The 24,151-nt window shown below is 38.7% G+C and overlaps 1 protein-coding gene across 3 annotated transcripts; it reads right to left on the bottom strand.

Moving 5' to 3' along the window:
- Positions 1-229: 229 nt before the first annotated feature.
- Positions 230-22,589, bottom strand: BNIP3L (BCL2 interacting protein 3 like). Of its 3 annotated transcripts, none has more exons than XM_004775077.3 (6): positions 22,387-22,589; positions 15,243-15,426; positions 10,299-10,371; positions 5,551-5,654; positions 5,260-5,409; positions 230-3,016 (listed from the first exon to the last, which is right to left on the bottom strand). In XM_004775077.3, exons 1-6 carry the CDS (start codon positions 22,484-22,486, stop codon positions 2,968-2,970), a joined length of 660 nt encoding a protein of 219 aa, XP_004775134.1. In that variant the 5' UTR covers positions 22,487-22,589; the 3' UTR covers positions 230-2,967. The 3 variants fall into 3 exon arrangements, with proteins under 3 accessions (XP_004775134.1, XP_004775136.1, XP_004775135.1); XM_004775079.3 differs by lacking the exon at positions 22,387-22,589 and adding an exon at positions 21,833-21,851; XM_004775078.3 differs by lacking the exon at positions 22,387-22,589 and adding an exon at positions 16,159-16,300.
- Between the last annotated feature and the right edge of the window lie 1,562 nt (positions 22,590-24,151).

Raw genomic sequence — 24,151 nt, 5'->3', positions numbered from 1 at the left:
TTCTGAATGATCTGGCCCCATAATATTTCATACACACTTCTCTGATGAATAATATTTTGTGGTTAGAGTCTCCCTGCGAGTAGGGAAGTCAGGAACACAGGAATAGCATTTGTTCCCATGCACCTGCACACTGTTAGGCCCTCAAGTATTTAAGGAACTTAGTGATGGAAAACGTCATCTCTAAACTCCCAAGCCACACACATGACATAAAATGATATGCTGACAGAAGTTGTTTTGTGAGAGCTTTAATGGCACAAAATGTTTATAGCTACAAGTTATACATGTCTTGTAAACTGTATATAATGATACAAAGTGCTAACTAAATAGATGAAGAATGCATATCACTTTGGCTCAGTTAATTCCAATAATTTCAACAACTGGTTCACTTAAAAATTCACCCAACTGGCTAAATCTTCAATTTTCACTTTTTAGAATAGTATTTTTACTGCAAAGTAACTTGTTGCACTTTTCAATGTGCAAGTTTGTGCAGTTTTGCTCATGATTCTGTTTATAAGTACTGTTAGCCAGTTTTCATCAATCAAGAAAAATGAAGGCTGCCTTTTCATCCCCAAATTGTAAACAGGTATAAAGCTTTTTGAACATTAATCTTAAAACGTCAACTGTTAATTGTCAAAATCTCCTTTCCAACCATGCAATCTGTTTCTGTTCAACACAAATCTGGGTAGGAGCATAAACATGTATTCTGTATGTTAGAGCTATCAATAAATACTGCATGATTTCATCTTAGGAGAAGTTTTACTGTGATCATGTATTTATGTTTTAAGTAATAGTCCAAAATTTCACAGATAGTTTAAGAAAAAGGCAGAACTAAATTTATTTCCAATGTTGAAAAGAAATCATAAATATACCCAAGTTCAACCACACTACTGATAGAATTCTATTGAATTTCAAAGGACGGCAATGTGTTACCTGTAAAAAAAAAAGTTGCTCTTATTTTAAGATTGATTTTACTTTTTCCCTCCCAGGATACCAACTGTAATACAAACTGCATACTGTAGCAGTTTAATGGTTTATTTCTTTCACCTCTATCAGCCTTTCCAATTTTACCCGGGGTTTTCAAAATCAGCGGGCTGTCCGGTTCACTTTCCTTCCAAAGAAATCCAAGTATGAACACTTGAAATAAATAGGTTACAGAAGGCAAATCAAGTGTTACCAGGTTTGAGAATAAGATAGAAACAAGGTATAATAAAAAGATATCCAAAATTACTTAGGCATCAAGTGCTAGAAAGAAAACAAAATGATTCAGAAAACAATTCTGGATATATCATCTTTCTTAAAGATAACCAGCTATGTTTATGAAAAAAGATAATCAGAAATTAACTTTTTTTTAATCTGTAGGTTATTTTCCACTATAACATGTCCATTTTACAAAACTTAATGTGAAAGACATCTGTCTTTCTGCAAACTGGCAAATCTGGTTGCCAGTGTTCTCATCCCAGGCAAACCTGATGTGCTTTATTTAATGAATAAATGGCCAGTTTTAAAATTAACAATGGTTCTCTACATTGTCAGGAGTAATGTCTACAACATAAACAGTAATTATTTATATATAAAACATATGATAGTATCCTCTTCAGAGTCATGCTAGTTGTTCCAAAATCCAATAAATCTACTTGGAATAACTGGTAATCCTGCTGCTTTCTAACAGTTTGGTCCTAAAGCTTCACATTTTAGAAACAAACAAACAAAACAGAAACAGTCTATCACTGAAGGAAGCTGCCGAGCGCTCTGGGACTGTAGGAGTCGAGCACGACCGAAAAGACGGCCCCGGGAGAACGTGACCGGTGCCTGCACAGTCCTGGGCACCACCTTGGGAGGCTTGTGCAGGTCAACAGTAAAAAGGGAGAGATCCAAGGAAAACAAATGGCATCTTCTCAGAACTTTGTCAACTGTTCCCACAACCCAAGTCTGGTTTTCAAAGTTGCACAAGTGCTTGAAATTACTCTGAAACAATCATCTTCAGAGTTTAAAGGCTTCAGAGTATAAGTGGTGCTTCCTAAAATAAGAAGCCTATATTTATACCACAAATTGGAACTCATTCCAAAGCCCCTTCTTAGAAAAGAATTAAAAAACAAAAGACAAAACTTAAAAGTCATGAAAAATTCACATGCAGCTAAAGCTAATTAAACAAAAATACCAAATACACACAAATCCCCAAAGCAATTTTGTACAGTTCTAGGCCTGAGACGTTCCTTAGGAGAAATAAGGATTCTACACCATAGAAAAGACAGCATTACAACATACTACTATTAAAATCTGTTGATGTAGTTTAGTTCTCATTCTACTTCATACCCATCACTTACGTAGCCGGCCTCCTATAAATTAAAAGGCGCCATTAGGAGGCTGTTTAGACAAAACGTGGCTCCAAAGCTTGTTTAAAATAATTTTTTATTGCCCAGGATATTTTTTTTCTTGTGTCTTGTTTTTTTGTTTGTTTGTTTTCTTTTTTTAATAACTATAAATTCAAGCTTAGTGAAGCTTGCTTTGTCTTGAAAAAACAAAACAAAACAAAACAAAGCTGTTCTATCATTTGCTAATCTGATCTCATTTGAAGAGAGAGATGGTAGTTATCTTGCAAGTGTAAAATTTATACCATGAATGATGCAGGTCTAAGTCTGGTGGCACTAAAAGGAGACGATAGCATTGTTGACAAAATTATAATCTGCTGGTGGCATTTGCGGAAAAGAAGCCCTTGCAAATTTCTAAGTAACAGTAAACTCTGTTAGGAAATTCTAAAGTGTCTTACAGGCCAAAAAGGGAATGAGGTTAGTAAAATGCCTCAACAGAGTTTGAATAAAATACTGGATTTGAGAGTTACTGGAACTTGGATATGTAAAAATAGGGTGGCAGGTTGGGTCATGCTTACAATGGTCTCAAGTTCAAATAAACTACTGTGACAATACACCACTTCACAGGTCACACGCTTTTCTGGGGCTATTCTTTCCTTCAGTAGGTGCTGGCAGAAGGTGTGCTGAGTCGCTTTCCGATATAGATGCTGAAAGGAAACAGTAGAGTGTTTTATCAGTGTCAATGGATGCAAACCAGCTGCCCACAGGATGAACTGCACCTAACAACTCCATGTTGTAAAAGACTCTAAAGGTGTATGTGCACAGTTCCCTAACACCCTGAAATCACTGCTGCCTTCCTTAAAACCAGTCACCAGGCAGCCAAACTGGTTTTATGTAATTATGTTTACTCATTAGGCAGGACTGGACAGCACAGGGGCAGTGATCAGATGAAGTAAAACCAGAGAGAACAGATCTCTCCAAATGACAAAGCACAGCCAACTTCCTTTGACACGTTCCCTTACAGCAGACAGAAAGTTCTACTGGTATTTTACATACAAAATACAGTAACGTGCCAAATCACAAAGCTGCCAGTGCTTTATAGTGGGCTCTTAACTAATCATTTAACTCTTCAGGCTTAAGGCCTAATACTACTTTTCCCTGCCAAGCAAGTATTTTACCAGTAAATAGCATAAGCAGAAGGGAAGTTAAGGAAAATAGGAAGGTAGTCCCACCAACCTCCAGTGTAATGAAGCCAACTTTCTCAAATCCTTTGTTTTCTATACTCATCTATAACAATAGTTACACCAGGAAGCGAGACAGTCTGTAGACTCATGAAAGGAAGAGCTACTGGAAGTTATAAAAACCAAGTTCTTGAGGGCAAATGAACTACTGTGCAGTAAATATCGAAGGGGAATTTGAACTCCCCCTGCCTGCCCTCACACCAACTCTGTTCAACACTCACACACTCCCTTCCTCCACAAACCCTTCCATCCGTTCTGCTGTTTGTGATCATGGCCTTCACCATCACAAAAACAGATCAGGTACTCAGGAAGACAAAAGGAGTTTATGGGAAAGTTATGTTTATGTTTCCATATTTATGACTGTGAGTAAATCTCTCCCATATGCTGAGCTCCTTACAGAGGAGATAAGGGAGATAAGAGCTTTTGCATATTATATAGAGAAAATGATTCTTTGCACATGCTTAAAGAGAATAACAGATATTGCTTAAAGAGAATAACATATATCTTATAAAAAGAAAAAAACAACAACTAGTGTTTAACTCCTTCAAAAACAGATTTCCTCAATTGTTCCAGCAAGACCAAAAAAAAAAAAAAAAAAAAAGAAAGAATTTAAAAGACAATCCTAAAAAAATTCATTATGTATAGGTAAATGTGGGGTCAACTTTAGAAGAATAAATGGAAATGCCACAAAAAAAGAAAAAACAGGATCCTGAACCAACCTACCAGTTTCACTCAAGGACTATTAAATAGAATGGTGTACTTTCCCTTCTGGGGAAAAAAAAATGTTCAAATCAACCCTAAGTTTATACACTTAAAGGTTAGTTTACTTAAAAGATTTTTTTTTTTTTTAATTTATTTGACAGACAGATCACAAGTAGGCAGAGAGGCAGGCAGAGAGAGACAGGAGGAGGAGGCAGGCTCCGGGCTGAGCAGAGAGCCCGATGCGGGACTCAATCCCAGGACCCTGAGATCATGACCTGAGCCGAAGGCAGAGGCTTTAACCACTAAGCCACCCAGGCACCCCTAGGTTACTTTACTTTAAAACTTAGCTAATCTTGGGCGCCTGGGTGGCTCAGTGGGTTAAGCCGCTGCCTTCAGCTCGGGTCATGATCTCAGGGTTCTGGGATCGAGTCCCACATTGGGCTCTCTGCTCAGCAGGGAGCCTGCTTCCCTATCTCTCTCTCTCTGGCTGCCTCTCCATCTACTTGTGATTTCTCTCTGTCAAATTAATAAATAAAATCTTAAAAAAAAAAAAAAAACTTAGCTAATCTTGATGAGTCACTAAATTCTTTCCCCAAAACTAATATACTGTATGTTAACTAAATTGAACTTAAATGAAAAAATAAATAAAACTTAGCTAATCTTGAATAATTTATAAACAAGAAAAAAGGAAAAATTCAAGCACAGAAGAGCCCACTTAAAGATGATCATTGGTGGGGGTGGGGGAGTGGGGAGGGGTTAGGAAGATGACCTTTGAGAAGATTAACATGAATAACTTATTTTCAAGTAAGAAAAATAAAACTCCCCTATTGAAAATGCTTACCAGTGTACCAATACTGTATCAAGCTTCAATAATTCTTTTAAGCTCTCCCTATTTGCACTGAAACATTAAAAGCAAAGCAAACTGTTTCACATCTATTTCTTATGTCTGGAAACACAAGAGGGGATGAAATGAAAGGAAAACCCATTAGGAGTCGACCAGTACTTACCCTAGGCCCAAAGCCAAAACATGAGAGAGGAAGAGAGACGGAATGAACACCTTAAGGAATTCTGCGGAGAAAATACCCCCTTTCTTCATGGCCCCACTTTTCCTCATGCTTAAAGAGACAGAGCGTTTGGGGTGTCTGAAGTGGAATTCCCTGGGGGAAGAAAAGCAGAGGCAGGGGTCAGAAACTCCGAAACGCACTTGCTGAAAGCATCCTGGGAGTGAGCAGGTCCACTGCCTTTGGGTGGGAATGGCGTCTGCCATGTTCCCTGAGAAGACATGTGCAAGGACTTACTTAGGTGGAATGTTTTCAGGTCTACTGGACCAGTCAGACACCCAGTCAACACTTTTCTTCAACGCATCAACTTCTTTCTCTCCTTCTGCAACTTCTTCTTCTGACTGTGAAGAAGAATTACAACTTTAAAAAAGAAAAAAAGGAAGCCCAATTGTTCCCACTACAAAAGAGAAATCTAGACAGAAAATATACTAAAACTCTTAAGGTTGTGCATCAGCAATTTTCATGTAAGAAACACGCCAGTTTTCTAAAAAAACTGACCCAGTGATCAGGGCATTTAATATCTTAAAAAGAACCTGAGTGGGCCTCACCATTGTTCAACCAAAGCATAGGATGTGAACCTGGAAAGTGCACTTCGGGCTAAAATGTTCACTGAAATGTGGAGAGCATCAGTAACTGCTGCATCTGGGTGATACTTATACAGAGGCCCACTGCAACATTCTCTTTACTTCTGTTCATACTCAAAACTTTTCATTATTAAAAATTTAAAAATCTCCAAAAGTATATGCTAATCAATATAAAGTGATGAGAAAACAAGTGGGAGATGTGATGAGGAAGTAAGTAATAACAGTATTAATCATTTATCAAGAGATAAGCATCATTCTAAGCACATTATATGCATTAATGATTTTTACTTGGCAACAATGCCATAAAAACAGAAATTATTAATATTCCATTTTACAGATGAGGAAACGAAGACGTAAGTGCCTGAAGTTTTGTAAGGAGCAAGAGATAAGGCCAGTATTTAAACCAGGTAAACAGTCTCTTTGAGTCCCCAACTCCTAAGCATTAGGCTTTACTTCCTTAGACAAATCACTAATGAAACATTTTCCGAGGTTTATTCAAAATTACATAAGCTAAAAGACTTTGGAATCATTTATTTTATAATGGCTTAGAATTTGACATTTTTTTCCATCAGGTAAAAGAAAAGTAAGTCCTTTTTCTTGGTAATGATAACCTACAGTTTCAGGCCAAGAACAAGCAAAATTCCCAATAGCTTCTCCTTCACAAGAACCCTCAGAAATGAGATGGTCCTAAAAATGAACAATACCATTCCCTCAGCTTTAAGGAATGTGATGATAGGACTTCAGACCCATGGGTCTCAAAGCTAAGAAATGTTTTGATTTGTTACTCTGTTTGAATAGAATTCATTCTTTTTGGTAGATAGCTATGAAATGCAGAGCTTGATATAAGCATGTGGTTCTTTTTGACAGGGCTAGTTCTCTGTGAGCTAGGTGCCCCAGGAAGGTAGTTCAGAGAGTAAGAGGGGCGACCCTACCTCTAGAGACTATCAAACCAAAAGTAAAATCCCTGTGGATTTTTGCTACTCTGGTAGTATCATTCTTACTTAGTTCTGCTGGACTTGGCAAATTCCACTGAATGACACAATGTAGCCTTTAGGATTAAGCTTTTTCCATTGGGTATTGAGGTTACTCAGAATCATGAGTTGGCTCTTTTTGGTATAAATCTGAAAACATCCTAAATCAAAATGAAGTTGCTACAATTTCCTTATAGATCAGTTTGTGTACACGCAATATTTGACTATATTCAACACATTCATGTCACTTCTGGTTACAGTTTCCAACTCTGGTCTCGCATTGTCTCTCCTTAAAACTGCTCGAAGACTGAGGTTTAAATTCGTGAACAAGTTAATATTTCCTACTTTCCAAGAGAATGAAAATGTAGTAAGATTTTATGGCTTAATTTACTTTATGATGTCATTTTCTCTCAGTTGAGTGAAGCAAAGTTATCTTTGGACTACTAGTAAAAACAAACTCCCCAAATCAGTTTAGAATGCTTACCTTAAGAACCAAGAATCCTATGCTATCCTCATTTACGAATGCTGTGTGCTTCCCTTTACTAATCTTAAATTTGCCAGTTTCAGGTTTTAAATTACCTTCCAATTCTTGGAAAAATGTACTTAATATGGTAATAATGCACTTTATCTATAAATACGATTCATACTTTTAACGAATCAATAACCCTCTTCTGACTATTTTAGCCTGTTCTCATGTGCAAGTCCTTTACCTTCAAAGCACTTACATTCTCCCTCCATGGCCCATGTCAAGCTCTTTCTTGACATGGTCTCTATGTGCAGCTATTAAAACCACACAGAATAGGGTCCATAAACCCCAGTTCTACCAGACAGGAAAGGGAGGACATTTTGCTCTGTACCAATAACAGTGATACCCAACACTGTGCTGGCCCCTTTAACTCCAGAAACACACTACAAAAAGGACTTCAAGAGACCTAAATAAAACAGAGACTTCTGAGGACTATGGTCCTAAAAGTATAGTCTGAATGACCCTTTTCCTAAATGCATTATACCTTAGGCTTCCTCATACCATCACTCACCCAGCACATCTTAGTTCATTCTCAGGACTTCGTGAGCTCTCCTGAAATCAACCCCATGCATGGATTTATTTTAGTAGAAGGCACAAGAGCTGCAGGCTCAGACAGCCCTGGTTTCAATCCTGGCTCTCTCACCCATTGGCTTTGTGATCTTAGATTAATGATTTAATGAAGACAAAGTCCCACTTCTCCCATTTGTTCTAAGGGCTAATGTGACCTCTTTCACTAGAATGAGAACACTGGAAGTGGGAAAAATTTTTTTAAAAAATAAATTTAGCACCTAGAATACTTCTAGTATGTATTAGTGTCTTTCCTTCCTCCTCCTAGAATAGGCTGAACACATTCTCTGTTCCTCGTACAGACAATATATAAATGTTTGATAAGGGCAATCCCATAAGAGTCCTGTGGTAAATGTTTCTGTTTGCTAACCCTGAGCTTGCTTCTCGCTCATGAAAAAAAACCCACCCTCCCAAAACCTAAAGTTGTTAATTTTTAAATGATCATTTCTTCAATTTTAAAAAAGCAATGGAAAAGGCTTTTTGAAAGTTTAAATAAATCATACCTACTGATTTCTCTTTTACTACAAGTCTTACTCTAAAAAAACACATTTTTCTTAAAGGACTTAAAACTGCTTTTCCAAAGTTGTAATCATGTTTATATGGACTGCTCTGATTGTTAATATGGTTTACCCAACAACGCTGACGGTAACTAATATTCTTTTAGGTACTGATTTCTGAATTGGGACCACACGAGCAATACTATCATAATCTGACATAGAAGCCAAAAATGTTGTATTTTCTACCCTGGCTTTCATAAATTCCTCTGGAATTCTAGGTTGGATGCAGTCAGCTCTACAATTTTATTTAAGTTCAAGTATCAGTTAAGGCTAAATGTCTACTGCCACTCCATGAATCAAGACAGCACTTACGAGAGTGTTCCAATAGGTTGTTAGGTAGATTATTAGGGGGAAAATGTATGTGTGTGGGGGAGGGAGGTCTAAGATCAAATAAGCTTGGGAAACACTTGGTTTAAACTAAGAGATTCTTCTATTGCCGGAATTGTCAGAGCCGTCAGTGTGCTACCATGTGCTGTGACTACTGGGGATGGGGAAGGGGAGAAAGGGAGCCCAGGGACTGTATTACTTCCACTTGACTTTGGAACTATCTTATGGAGCTTCCCATTGAGCAAATGTTTGTTGAAACATATTCTGTAAAATGCTAATCTAGATTTTCAAAGTGCCAGTACAAAAGACAGTATGAAATGAGGACATCTTCCTCAGGAAAGACTACAACAAATAATTAATTTCACTTCTCTTCCTTGGGATTCCTTAGTACACTTTTGCCATGCAAACTACTATTTTCTTCTTCATTAGTTATGGCTTATGCATGTGACAAAACCGACATACATCAGCCAGCAATTCAACAACTGCAGTCAGAATATCTCTGTACACGACAATCTTATCTATAATATAAAGCTCCTCATAAAACAAATTTATATTCAATCCGTAGATTTTCTAGGTTTTAGAGAACAGCACAGACTATGAAAAAAGCAGGGAGAAACTGCAGCCTTCTGAAACAGAATACTGGGTGCACCCCATGTTATCATGCACAGTATTTCCAGAGCAAAAGGGGAATAGGTCACTATGCAGGGAGAATCCCACAATGCAAAGTTTCTGTCCAAATGCATTTTTAACATTCCTTCCACAAATACTCTGCCAGCCCATGAACACGGTAGAGAGAGACAATGGTTCTGGTCCTCACAAATTTGCACTCTGGCACTTTTAGGCGAATCAACACATCAATCCAGTCAAGGGCCAGCTATGAGCATTTTAAATCACTAGTAACAGTTACTTCTCTTAGGTTTCAGAATATTAATTGTTGTATACTTTCAATACTACAGCCATCTATTTTACTGACAACGTCAACTCTTAGCGAACTACATTTATCTTAAGGGACCCTGCAAAATTCAGATGAATATTCTCTCTAGCTGTTGAAACTCATCTCAAAAGTCACTGGTTTGCTGTGAGATGCAGGAAAAAGTTTTCACACCTGATTCTACAACTTTCCTTTTCATTAATTTTGTGACCTTAAATAAAACATCTGTCTCAGCTTTCTATTTATAAACTCAAGAAACTAGCCTGGAATACTGGAATGATACATTACAGACAAGAGTTTTCCAATTCTTTTACAGTGAGAGGACCCCAAATTCTCAGCTGCAAGGTGTACAAAGCTGTATCATCGTAAATTCCAAAATCAGAAACTGAAGAACTTAAAACAGCTTCAAACTACTTTTTAAAGTTTTCTTACTCTTTAATATATTTAAGTAAAACATACTTATTTAGAGGTTCACATTCCTAATTATTTAATGTACACCAGAAAAATAAGCACACAACACACCTGAGAGCTATGGTCCCTGCTGGTGTGCATCTCCACATCAAACATAATCTGCCCATCTTCTTGTGGGGAAGGGCTAGAAGAGAAAGAATTTAGCCATTACTTTTAATTCTCTTTTTGTAAAGTAAATTAACCTCCACTGGAAATTAGAAAACTGAAAGTTACAAGAGTAGTATGGTTTTGAAAAAGCAGCAATCAAAAAGTATTATCTTGACCCCAAAGAACAAATGAAATAGAGCACTCTTATGCTCAAAATATTCTGGAATTTTGTGATGATGAGGATTTCCTTTGCAAGGATAATTTCTCTCTTTTTACTTTTTTCCAGTAAAGTTATAAAGATCTTCAAAACCAGAAACCTAATTTGGGGTTCTTTTTCTCAAAGTTCTTTCATCATTAAATAATTCATCACTAGGGATTTTCAAAGTGTGAAAGCAGTTCTCAGAGTCTAGTTGGCTCCCAGCCTCCAAAACAGCTTCCTTGGTGTAATCTGAAACCGGCCCCCACACAGGATGGCAAGAGGCAGACCACTCCAGGGTGGCAGGTGGCAGCTTTAAACTAGGGAATTTACAGACCAGGCCTGTCTTGGAGTGACAGTGAGGTGAGCAGATCACATCCACCTCCCAAATTTTAAAAAGTATATAGAGGCCTTAACTGGGTTTAGTCATGTATGCCGTGCAAACACCATGTTTCTGTCTCAAGGCTATATTCTTTTTTTTTTTTTTTTAAGATTTTATTTATTTGACAGACAAAGATCACAAGTAGGCAGAGAAGCAGGCAGAGAGAGGGGAAGCAGGCTCCCCACTGAGCAGAGAGCCCAATGCGGGGCTCCATCCCAGGACCCTGACATCATGACCTGAGCCGAAGGCCCAGTGACCCACTGAGCCACCCAGGCGCCCCTCAAAGCTATATTCTTGAGTCAGCTTCTGGGAGCCAGGAAGGCAGGTAGAATGCACATTCCAGGAACAGGGGAGGGAATGGGGAGCTTCCAATTGCCCAAGTCCAGCTCCAGGGTCAACCTGCAGTCATGTCTTGAACACCTCCCCCAACACTCTTTCAAAGGGTTTTCAAGGTTAAAATTATTTTCATGATACTATTATGATTTGCCTTTTTTAATTCTTATTCTGTCACATCTGTCATTCTTATTCCATGGATCATGAAATTTTCCAAAGGCTACATGAAATGTTTTATCATTACAGAATGAATGCAAAAGCAAATGAGAATCCAGCTGTTTTCTATTAAGCCAGATAATAAAGAGATTTGCAAAAATGTAAAACAATGCTACTACTTATTTATTTATTTTTGGTTATGAAAAAGTTATTTTTCATTCTAAAAAACTTATTCACACAGAAATGCGATGGGTTTATTATTGATAATGAATACATTTTAAAATCTGTTTTCATTTTTAATATAATTTAATATCAAAATATATAACCCACATATACAAAAGATCTTTGAGGATCCCAGCAATTTTTAGGGATGTAAAGGAGTATGGAGATTAGAATCACCATTCTACTTATTTCAGAAATACCTGCTTTGAGATATTTCAGAGTGAATTATATAAGCTTATATACGAATATAGAACCTTCAATAAAAAGTATAAAGATGTATTTCCAGAAACAAAATTTACAGGTAAACTTTTACATAAAAACACATGATCATGAACTATACTTGATATGATAGAGGAAAACAACATGGTAAGTTCAATTCTTAATCTTATCAATGATTGCTTGTGTAACCACAGCAGGTCATTAGATTTTCCACTCTACACCCATGCTGCCAAATCTCATTGAAAGTAGAGATGAAAACTCTCCAGGCTTAACCAGTTCAAAGGAGATGTGATCTGTTAAAGCCCCCAAGAGCTCGTACACAATGTTAACATATAGAGAAGATGGTGAGACAGATTCAAAAATAAATAAGATCACCCAAAATGTGTCAGACTGATTTGGCCTTGGCGTCTCAGACTATTATAATTAACATAAAAGAGCATTAAATGGGGACAGCAAAAGAGAAAAGCTGGTTCTGTATCACACAAATATGTTAGTGTATTTAGACATTTTTTTGAACTAGAAATCTCAGGCTAGAGCACAGGAACCAGATGGAAGGAGGCACTTTTACTGTCCTCAGTTTACTGTCATTATACTCATATGACACTGTTGCATTCACAGCCAGATATCAAATTAAGGGCCATTCTCACAGAGCCAGGAGTAAGTCAAGCAGTAAATGAAATAGTCAAGAACCCTACAGAAGCACTGTTCCACTTCTACACTCCTATCACTGTACCAATCTCACTTAGAAGAGTACTAAACATTTCACTGGTGAACCGTTTACTAACAATTTGGAATGCATTAGAGCTTCAACCCTGGCTCATATTAGAATTAGCTGGGGAGCTTTTAAAATACCCTCATGTCTCTACCCCATCCCTGATGACAGAATATGAACCTCCAGGGACATGGCCTGTGCACTGATATTTTTAAAAGCTCTCTGGGTCTCCCTACTGTGTAGGTTGACAACTCCTGCAGTAGGGTAAAATGTAATACAAAACACATAGGGGTTATCTTCTAATAACCACTACAGTGACAAAAATCTATCTCTGGAATAATTTTTAAATTGAAAATATGGTTGACCGTTGAACATTGTAGGGCACTGGACCCAACCTGAACAGTTAAAAATCTGTATATAACTTCTGACTCCCCTCAAACCTAATTACTAACCACGTGCTTTTGGCAAGAAGCCTTATAGATAACAGAGTCAATTCACACATATCTTGTACATTATAGGCCTTATATACTGTATTCTTACAATAAAGTAGGCTAGAGGAAAAAAATGTTAAAGAAACTCATAGGGAAGAGAAACTACATTTACAGTACTATACTAGATTTATGGAAGAAAAATCCACATGGCTATGCAGTTCAGACTCATGTTATTCAGGGGTCACTATATATATAAATTAGCTCTGGGACAAATATCCAACAGCCTTAAAAATGCTTCCATCTACCAAAAACACTTCTCGACAACTTCAAATATAGAGATGCCTGGCAATTCAAAGGGCATGAATTGTGAAGACATTTTAAAATGTTATGGTGGGTTAGCACAGGAGAGTATTACTGGGCTACAGTCATAGGCCTTCTCTGAAAGATGACTAGGAACCCATAGCCTAAAGATACAGAAGCTGAGGGTGAGGGAAGTATTCAAAAGCACGTGCCACGCCTTGCTTCATGTATTTAGAAACCTAACTTAAACCTATCCGGTCACAAGAACTATAACCACAAGTGAAATAAGATGACCAGAAAAGCAAGCCAGTACCTTTTTCTCTGCTCAATGACAACAGCAAGTGAACAATAGGTTAAGAGATACGCTGGGGGCACCTGGGTGGCTCAGAGGGTTCAAGACTCTGCCTTCAGCTCAGGTCACGATCCCTGGGTCCTGGGATCGAGCCCCGCATCGGGCTCTCTGCTCAGCAGGGAGCCTGCTTCCCCCTCTCTCTCTGCCTGCCTCTCTGACAACTTGTGATCTCTGTATATCAAATAAATAAATAAAATCTTTAAAAAAAAAAAAAAAAGAGATACGCTGATACCAATGATCAAAGGTCATGTACTTGAATGTATAGTAAAAGTCTTACAAACAGGCCCAGAAGAAGCAGAAACTTCAGAAACCCCTTACAAGTCCCATAATATAAATGTAATTAATATGAACTTCAGTCTGAAACACAGACGAATGCTGCTGCAACTGGAATCATTGGGAAGCTGCTCAGCAAAGAGCCATCTGCTCTGCTTCTGCTTATAACAAGAGCCATCCCAGGCTCCTAAGAAGCACAGGGACAAAGGCAGAGAGATAAGACGGGGTGGCGGGGGCGCACAGAGTGCCAGAGCCAGCAAACCGGTCCTCTGCTACCTTGGTAACATCAGTGGATTATAAGATATGTAGGAACTTCAAACATGACCGAACTCCTGTTACTCCTTTTAAACTTTTTCTGACAAATAAAATATGCTACATATACAATTTTTACAAAGTACAAAAATATTCAGAAGAAAAATATCCACAACTCCATCCCTTGGAGATAATCACTTTTATTTTCAGTACACATTTTTAAGTGTTTCCTCAGTCTTTGCCTTGTGCATCTGCATTTTTACATGACTAATATCAGTTAACTCTTCATCAGCCAGAAGATCATCCAGTAGCCCATAATGCTAACAGCATGGCTGCCACCAGTCTAAAACTGTCACATATACCACCCATCCCTCCGGAAAAAAAATCAAAGCTTACACTGCAAAATAAATGAACAACTCAGTTTCATTTTACTCATACGTATCACTGTATCCTTACTCTTTCACCAAAAGCAGTCCTTCAACAGTGGAATTACTGTCCCAAAGGCCAATGTAGAAAAATGAGGCATGAAACAGAAGTTCCTCTGAAGACACAGAATGGCCTTCCAAATTAACTATCTTTACAGATCTTGGTTGGTGTTTCCAACGATGCAAATACCACTATAACTTGAATCAACCTGCAGTTTCTAGGACCCAAATGTTTACTGAGTGTATACCGCACACCAGCATGACGACTGTCAAGGGTACAAAGGAAATGAAATGACTCCTGCCTTTTGGAGCCTCACAGTCCTGAAGGGGGGACAGATACGTAACTCGCAGAATGTGATCTGTTAAACAGGACACAAAGGAAAATGGGAGAAAGTTTAATACTACAAGTAAACATTTATGGCATTGACTTCAAAACTGATAAACATCAAAAAATGATACAATCTGAACAAGGAAATTGATTTAATCCAGTGAAAAACACAGGCACTCAAATATTTGTCAATTAGCTATCTGATTTAAATTACACATGCTGCGATAAACCAAGAGTTGTGTTCTGTAAAATGAAAATGAAAGTAAATTTATTATTTTTCTCTAATGGGAACTGACCTTGTAACCCATCTGTATGGATCTTACTTACCTGTCACAGTGAGAACTGGCTCTTGAACTACTCTGTCCTGATTCGTGTTGTGCATCCAAAAGAATCTTCTCCATGTCTCCATTGTGGATAGAGGATGAGGACGGTACATGTTCTAGCCCCCCATTTTTCCCATTGCCATTATCATTGCCATTGCTGCTGTTCATGGGTAGCTCCACCCAGGAACCTGTTGGACAAGTCAGATAGCTTAAGTTAACCACAGCAGAACCAAACTCTGTCATGTGCACACAGATGTGAATGCGGTGAATTCTGATAAGAATTCAGTCTGGCCTCAAAGCAAATGCAAGAGTATTCTGAAGAAAATAAATAAGGAGCAACAGAAGTCTAAAAATATATATAGTTCCTGTTCCTGAAGTAGCTCATGCAATCAACCAATTTAGAAGAAGCTGGAACTCTACAACTATTATCTTAGAAAATGCGTCTTTTAGCCAATTTTCTCTCTAGTTAAAGCTTAGTTTATATATGATAAGCATGAGATTGCTTTTCAAAAAAATAAGTGGTTACTTTATTACTACTTATCTTTACTATTTTAATTATATATGTTTAATATAACATATTTATGCGTATTTTTTCCCATAGTCTACTGCAGCTATTTAGTTGTATCCTCCCCACAGATGAAGTAAACTTATGGCTTAGAAACTTCTTAGAAGTCATCTAATTAAGTTAACAACTGTCCTAATCAGCACAATTAGAGGCTTCTAGAGAACTTAAATCCAATCATAAAATTTTCAATTTGTGTACAAATGTGCCACATAAAATTAATGCACATAGCTCTAATTAAATCTGGTGATAATACTAAAAAAATCTGAAAAAAGCTTTCTTTCTACCCCACAAATTAGTTTATTCCTTTCCTTTATACCTCACCTCTTTCTATCCTCTTCCTATGCACTAACCATACCTCGTGGACTTGTCCTTTCTTCTCTCCCACCACTTCCTATTTCCGAGAGTTTCACAAAGCCTTGTTGGTTTTAGGGGAGAAACTGCGCATCTGTACAGGAGACACTGAGGTTTTCTTAGGCCAACAGTCAAAGAGGGTGGAGCCACAGGAAAGGGGACGTGGCCCTGGTAATCTGGATAGCTCTTGAAAATATTTATTTATTGGCTCAGTGAATTTGCTGAACACATTACAGTGCTTTAATTTTAATAAGAATTGGTAACAGCAGCCAATTCACAACAAAAAGAAACACTGCTGAATTTTCTTCCTAATTTCCATTCTGTATAATAAATTTTATTTTATAAAATATAACCAAGCAGATTGATAGGGCCATTCCTCCAAACTCTCAGCAGAAGCATTAGAGTTCTGTGGCTGAAGAGTCTTCCATCAGTAAATCAGAACCATCACCAAAAGAGGCTCAAACCCTAAAATGCACTCTCAGTGAGGTGAGGACTATTCTAGATCCAAAGTAAACTCAGTATCATCCTTACTGGAAGGAAAAGCTCAAAGGCAGACCTGGGTGGAAACCCGACTTCACCACCTAGTTTTTGCCTGTCTTTCTGAGCTTCAGTATTCTCTGTAAAACAGATATTCAAAAATACAGATCCCTAAGAGCAGCTCTGAGGATTAAACACAGGACACAAGTAAAGTACCCAGTAGGTGGAGATATTCAGCTATCCACTAGTTAGAAGAGCTTACATTTGTCAAGTACTTAGAACAGCGTTGGCTAAATGAAAATGAAGTTACCCTTTCCGTCCTTTCCCTCTAAGGCAGTCCCAGTATGTGTCACAGTCCCATAACCACCGCCAAATCTTTGGGACTGTACTGCCAAACAACACAGTTGCAGGACATCTCTGTGACCTCATTCTATACACAAAAATGGGCACAGACTAGACAGAACTCAAAATGGATTAACAAGTTCAACTAACAAAGCTAAGACAGATTTAACACTAACTAAAGGTAATTTAAATACTTCAAGTGCCTCTGGAGTATATGAGCAATATGCCAAAGCATCCCTAAATTTAGAGTTCTGCAAAGTATTTTAACAGAAAGAGACAGAAAAAGAAAGAGGTATATGATAAATTTTTCTACTCATACTGTTTTCTAGGATTGTCAAACTTATTTTACACCAGCAAAATCCATTCTTCTTGTATAGAAGACTGAAGTATAAAATAAACAAAACAACCAAAAGACCTGAGCTGCTCTGGTAAAAACCTAAGGAACCAGGAGTTCATGATGGGTCTCTGTGGAAGCCAGTCTTCCCTTAAATATAGTTAATTTTCACTTTAAATAGCTGATCAAAGAAAAAAGTGCTGTAGCAGTATTAGCTTTTCCAGACCTTACTTTTTTGAAGGACTTCCAAACGAGTATCTAAATTCTACTTTCTGCATTAAAAATGCATGAGCAATCATAACCTAGGAACTTGAGAAGACATACCTGGAAAACCTTAGTAAAACTGATGTTTGTGATTAGCTTCATACCCAGCATAAATGAAGTCATTTCTACTTAAGGCAGACAATATTTATCTGGCATATACTAATACGGTGGTTAAGAGTACAGAGTGAAGGCAGACTCCCACTCTAACACTTACAGCTGTTACACCCTAGACAGGTTACTTAACCCCTTAACAGTTTTATCATCTGTAAACTGGGGATAATAATTACATCTACCTCATAGGATTGTTAGAAGGTTGAAATGAATAAAGCATGGAGAAAAATAAAGAAGGTCACTAGTATATGGAAAGTGCTATGTGTTAGCCACTACTGTAATTATATTCTGTATCTTTTAAAAATGTATCTTATTGCAAAAATGTGTTTCTTGAAAATAAACATATAAAGTAAAAATAGCTCTCCTCCCAAGCTGCCATTCCTATTCCTAAAGGCTACTTTTCAAAGGTTCCTATGTCAACTTCCAGAGCTTTTTCAATGAAATACAGTGCTGTTCTTTGGTTTTGTTTTTACAGAAAAATTGAATTGTACTATACATATTTTTCTCTAAGAAGCGTTTCTTTCGTTTCTTTTCTTTTTTAAAAGATTTTATCTATTTGAGAGAGAGAGAGAGTGTGCTAGCATGAGCAGGGGGAGGGGCAGAAGGAGAAGCAGACTCCCCTCCAAGCAGAGAGCCTGATACAGGGCTTGACCCCAGGACCCTGAGATCATGACCAGAGCCAAAGGCAGACACCTAATCCACTGAGCCACCCAGGGGCCCCTGTAAGAAGCATTTCTTACCTAACAGCTTACAGATAGATGTCTTTCAATGTCAATGTATATTACCTTACTTCAAAACAACTGCTTTGCATCTCATCTCATACCATTATCCAAATGTCAAGGTTAACCATTACCCAAATTGTTTCTATTATCACGTTATCTATAATCAGGTCTTCAATAAATGATAATCTGACAATGTGCATTAAGACACCTAAAAAGGTAGACTTCCCTTAATAATTCTCTTCCAGATAGGTAACTATGGACATAAACAGCACTGCACAAAAAGTTATGCACACAAATTATTAAAACCTTCATTTTTTGACTAAGATGGGAAAAAATAAACTTGTCTTTCTCAACAGATGGACTACACACGCTTTTCATTACCTAGTTCATTCCTGATTTACAGCCTCAGAATTTCCTGATGTTCTAATTCCACCAATTCTCACAAGTCCCCTTCTCCTTGGAAAGGAAACAAGACAAGATATGAGGATTGTGCTGTCCAAGCAATACAAAGTAGAAAAAAATCTGAGTGAATTCTCTTCCTAATAATCAGACTTTAAAATTAAAAACTATAGGTTCTCTCCACTATAGTAAAACACTACTTAAAACTGAAAAGACCTCTCTATGCCAGACTCTACACATACACAATACATGAGATATACTTTAGTTTAAGTGTTTGAGAATTCCTAAGAGATTCACACTTCTACATTTTGTAATATAGTATATTGTGAGGATTGGCCCAGTAATTGCGAAGGAGGAGGGAGTGGGAGAGCTGAGGGGTAGAGGAAGGGAGAGAAGGAAGAAGAGTAGTTCTCATCTTTTTCCACAACTTTCCAAGGTCCCATGTATAACTCTTATCCTAACCAGGGGTAACACATTCCATTATGTCTGATGTTCTTTCCTTGAAGCCTTTATTTTATGTAAAGTTCTGGATGCTGGAATCCAGACCAAGAACAGTCACCAAAATTCTTCTTTAAAAAAAAAAGTTAGGACACCTGGGTAGCTCAGTGGGTTAAAGCCTCTGCCTTTGGCTCAGGTCATGATCCCAGGGCCCCGGAATCGAGCCCCACATTGGGCTCTCTTCTCAGCGGCCAGCCTGCTTCCCCCCTCTCACTCTGCCTGCCTCTCTGCCTACTTGTGATCTCTGTGTGTCAAATAAATAAAAAACATCTTTAAGAAAAAAAAAAAAAAGGTAGGTCATTTTCCACAAGTGGATACTTACACACCAGTTACTTATGTATTCAAAACAGTATCATGAAGCAGTAAGTCTCACATGCCATAGCCTTAAAAGCCTTCTCACCATACTGGGGGAGCAAGTACATCACAGCTGAAGATGTTTAAAATGGGGGGGGGGGGCGGTAAAAAAAAAAAAGGAAGAAGAAAAAGAAAGGCTGTACTTCCTACATTAAAAAGTAACAAGATTTTCTTATATTACCTACCAACTTATATAGCATAAATGTATACAGATATTCTTACATAACTTGTTAGTTTTCTTAAGAATAAAACTGAAACTGGAAACTGGAAAAATGTTGTTTTAACTCTGCCAGTAGTTCAGATATTTATCTACTGATTTTGTAAGGAAAATGAATAGTTTCCCAATGGTAAACAAACAAAAAAAAAGTCAGAGAAAGGTTTCATTATTCCAAATATTTCAATAATTTGCTGTTAAAACTGTCTTGACCCCTGAACTGAAGAAAAATCCCAAACCACAGATAATCTGTACAATGAGTTCATCTCCTATGTTTCATAGTTATGCAACTTTACAGAACAAAGAACTTCAACTTATCAGCAATTTGGGTAGTATTAGATATCTGAATAAGTTGTTTTACCTAGCGCCCAAAAATCACTTGAAGGAATCAGTAAGGCCTCTTGTTTTGATTAAACCACTGTTGTATAATGAACTAAAAACACAAAATAAAAGACAAGAAGGGAGAAATTAAATATGGCACTAGCTAAAAGGTTTTCAGTAACTTTTCAAAGCTCACCCTACTCAAAAAAAGTACTTTCTATCTAGCAGACTTCCCAAAGCCAACATTTTGGTATCATACACAAAGTGTTCTTCCACTTCTGTTAAGGTTAATATAAACGTAGCAGCAACTCAACGACCAAAAACATCAAATACCTCTTATGTCTATCAAACACAAGAGATAAACAATCACAGACAACTCGACCCCATTTGCTGTTTTTGTTAAATGATCAAAGAAAACTAAAATTCCTTTTTTCCTGTGAAATCATGTATGCATACTAACCAAACAGCCAACTTGAGAGTACTGCAGGAAAATGGTGAGTACAATCAAGAAACAGTACACTAAAGAGAGCTAGATAGGCAGGTCACCTCTGTACATCAGGTAGAATAACCTACTGGGAGAATAGGAAACACACATTACCTGGGGATTCTGGGCTACTATCAGAAAGTAAAAAATCTCAGCTCTAAGTCCTAGCCTGCTGTGAACTTGAGAAAACATACTTTACTCTTGCTCTCTTTTACCAGTAAATAACAGAGACAGTAAGCACTAAAGTGTCTTCCCATTCTAAAATTCCATGCTTCTAAAACAGTATGCTAAAAATGGTAAGCAGTGTTTTAAGTGCACATTAAATACATGAAGCAAATGTTTAAGACACATAAATTAATCCTTTCTGTGGGAAATAATATACAAATCTTAAATTCCAGAACATAAGTCACCTGGGTTTCAAAAACTCAACATTTAAGAAAAATTTATCCATCAAAAGATGGAACAGCAGCAACAAGCAATGAAAATATCTTAAAATACTCAAATTCTATCCCCATCTTGTGGGGAGGAACTCTTTTCCCTAAAATAATTTTTAGGCCACGATGGAACACCTCCCTCTTATGAAAGAGATTGCAATGCCTTTGAAAATCAGTTAAGCATCCAAATGATTTTTAAACGATTTCATCTGGCCACATGCTAACTGTCCCAACTGCCTCTTTCATAAGATCAATTACAGAAAGGTTGGGCAACGATCTTTCCAAGAAAACTGAGCTTTCAAGACAACTGGGGAAAACCTTAGGACAAGATGTCTGAGCACCAGAATGTTATGATGAGCAACTGCAGCTGGTCGTAACTCAAATATTGCACATTAACTTCCAAGCGCTCGATTGTATCAGTGTGGTTTTAATCCCGTTTCTGAACATTTATTGCCCCAGATTCCATAATTTATGCAATCTTGCATGGCTCAAGAGGCTGTTCACAAAATGTTTTCAGGGCACACAACCCCATCGTTTAAAAACCAAAACCAAAAAACTCACTTGGGCCAACTCTCATAAAAAAAAAATTAACAAAACAAAACACGAAAAAAAGTAGCACAGCCTCCTCACCCCCACCCCCACCGTCAAACAAGTAACCACTAAATTACCAAATGATTTTCCTGACCAGCCTGTGGTAACAAAGGAAGGGAACTGGAGGGCTTACATTCCGAGTCCTAAGGGGAGGCCGACCCAGAGAGCTGGGGTCAACCCGGCCAGGCGCGAGCCCCGCCGCACACCTGACCGCCCGCGAGTCCTCCCGCCGCCCCCTCCCCTCGGCCCGCCGCCCGCGTCCATCCCCCGGCGTCCCAGCTGCACGTCCCCATCCCTGCCCACGTCCCCTCCGCCGCCCGCTCCGCCCACCGCGCTCCCCGCGCCCCCAAGGCCCGCCCCCCCGCGTTCCGATTGGCTAAGCTAGGGGGGCCCACCGCAGGTGGGATCGGCTCGCCCCCTTCTCCTCCCATCCAGCAGCCCTCCCCGACTGCAAGCCCAAGCAGCCCCCCGACCAAGACCAGGAGGGAGGGGAGACGGGCCACAGGAAGACAGGAGCCACTCCTCCTGACAGGTGACGGGAGCTGTCAGTCACCCGCACATCCTCAGCCTCGGCCAATGGACTGCCTTCTCCTCCCGCCCCCCGCGCAGAGCTGGCGGCGGCGGCCGGAGCAGCTCCTCCCCCGCCCCCCCCCCCCTCTTCGCCGAGCCCACCGGCCCTGCACTCACTGTTGAGGCCGGCTGGCGGGGGCAAAGGTTGTTCACCTTCCTCGCAGTTGTTGTTGTTGTTGTGCGGGGGTGGCGGCTGCTCTACTAAATGAGACGACATTGTCAGGTAGCTGGAAGGGCTTGCGGCCGCAGCAGGACCGTCTCTGGTTCTCCGGCAGCAACACAACAAGCCGAGTCCCCCGCCCCCTTTTCTGCGCCTGCGCAATCCCTCCCCTACCTTGACGTCAGGGTCCGCTCCGGCCACGTGATGACAACACAACAAGCGACGGGGCGGGGAGGGGGCGTTCCCAGACGAGCTTCAGACCGGGAGACGCGGGAGTCACGCTGACGCGCGCACCTGGAATGAATTCTTGCGTGTCATTGTACTGGCCTGATGGAGTGACTTATGCGACTGGAACTGATATGGAGGTTAGGGAGAAATGTGTAATGAGGAAGGGTTAGCTGCCCATATTTGCCACACAGATCTCCTACAGCGACATTGTTTTAGCCAATCCCTGAGCATTTCTTTTTCACTATCTATAAGGATTCATTTCTGTAATAGGTTTCGTGGTGACACAAAGGAAGAAAAAACACCGGCGCCTCCCTGTCATAAAGCTAGCACAAAACTGACAATATATGAATGCCTCAAACAGGGAACAATGTAAGGCAGGCCAGAATTTTTAGTTATTAAAGATTTTTTTAAATTTTTAAGTTATAAATGAAACACGTGATCATTGTAAAAAATGGAAAATTCCAGGAAAACATGCGGAAGAAAATAACCACCCGAATTCCATCATCTAACCTATTTCTGGGGCTTGACATGGGAAGCCATGCTCGGTATACTTGGGTGACAGTAAACTACTTTATATTCTTAAACGCTCCACCTATTTCATATAACCGTGTCTTTGTCCATTCCTTGGTCTGTGTGGCATGCATTTCTCTCTGTCACTTGTCTTTTAACTTTGTTTCACCCTGAGGAAGTTCAAAATTTTCTTGCAATCAAATATATTATTTTCGTATGATTTGGGAGCACCCTCACACTAAGATTTTATATCTATTCCTTATAAATTTTCTGGTTTTCTTATAGGCTTATTTTTTATATTTAGGTCCTTGATCCATCTGAGATTTATTTTTGAGGTCTTGTAAATTAATTAACTTCAATTTTTCCCAATTGGGTAGTCAACCGACCCAACAGTATTTATTAATTTTTAATTTTTAAATCATCCTTTACACACTGATTTGAAACTGTACCTTTACCACGTTCTAAATTTCCTCAAAAGCATGAGTCCATTGAAGGCCTCTCTACAAGAGCTCTATTACATAAAAGTAAGAAAAAGTTTGTCCTCTTTTGTCTTTTCAAAACTTTTCATGACTACCTTTAGATGAGTTTAAAAGTTGCCCAAAATTGACCACGTGTTGGTAATTATTGAAGTTTGGTGATGGTTACATTAAACTATTATTCTAGTTTTGAATACGTTTGCAAAATCCCATACCAAAAAATTTTTTTAAAGATTTTATTTATTTATTTGACAGACAGAGATCACAAGTAGGCAGAGAAGCAGGCTGAGAGAGGAGGAAGCAGGCTCCCCGCAGAGCAGAGAGCCTGATGCAGGGCTGGATCCCAGGACCCTGAGACTATGACCTGAGCCGAAGGCAGAGGCTTAACCCACTGAGCCACCCAGGCGCCCCCAAAAATGTTTTTTTAAGGATTAATTTGTCAAACTTTATTGCAATTTTTAAAAAGATTTTGGTCAGAAATGTATTCAATTAATAGATTAATTGGGAG

This window comes from Mustela putorius, unplaced genomic scaffold (genome assembly GCF_011764305.1).
Source record: "Mustela putorius furo isolate JIRA1106 unplaced genomic scaffold, ASM1176430v1.1 tig00000242_pilon_pilon_pilon, whole genome shotgun sequence".
Lineage (NCBI taxonomy): Eukaryota > Metazoa > Chordata > Mammalia > Carnivora > Mustelidae > Mustela > Mustela putorius.
Note: the sequence above shows the minus strand (reverse complement) of the source record. Positions and strands in the feature narration are given on the sequence as shown.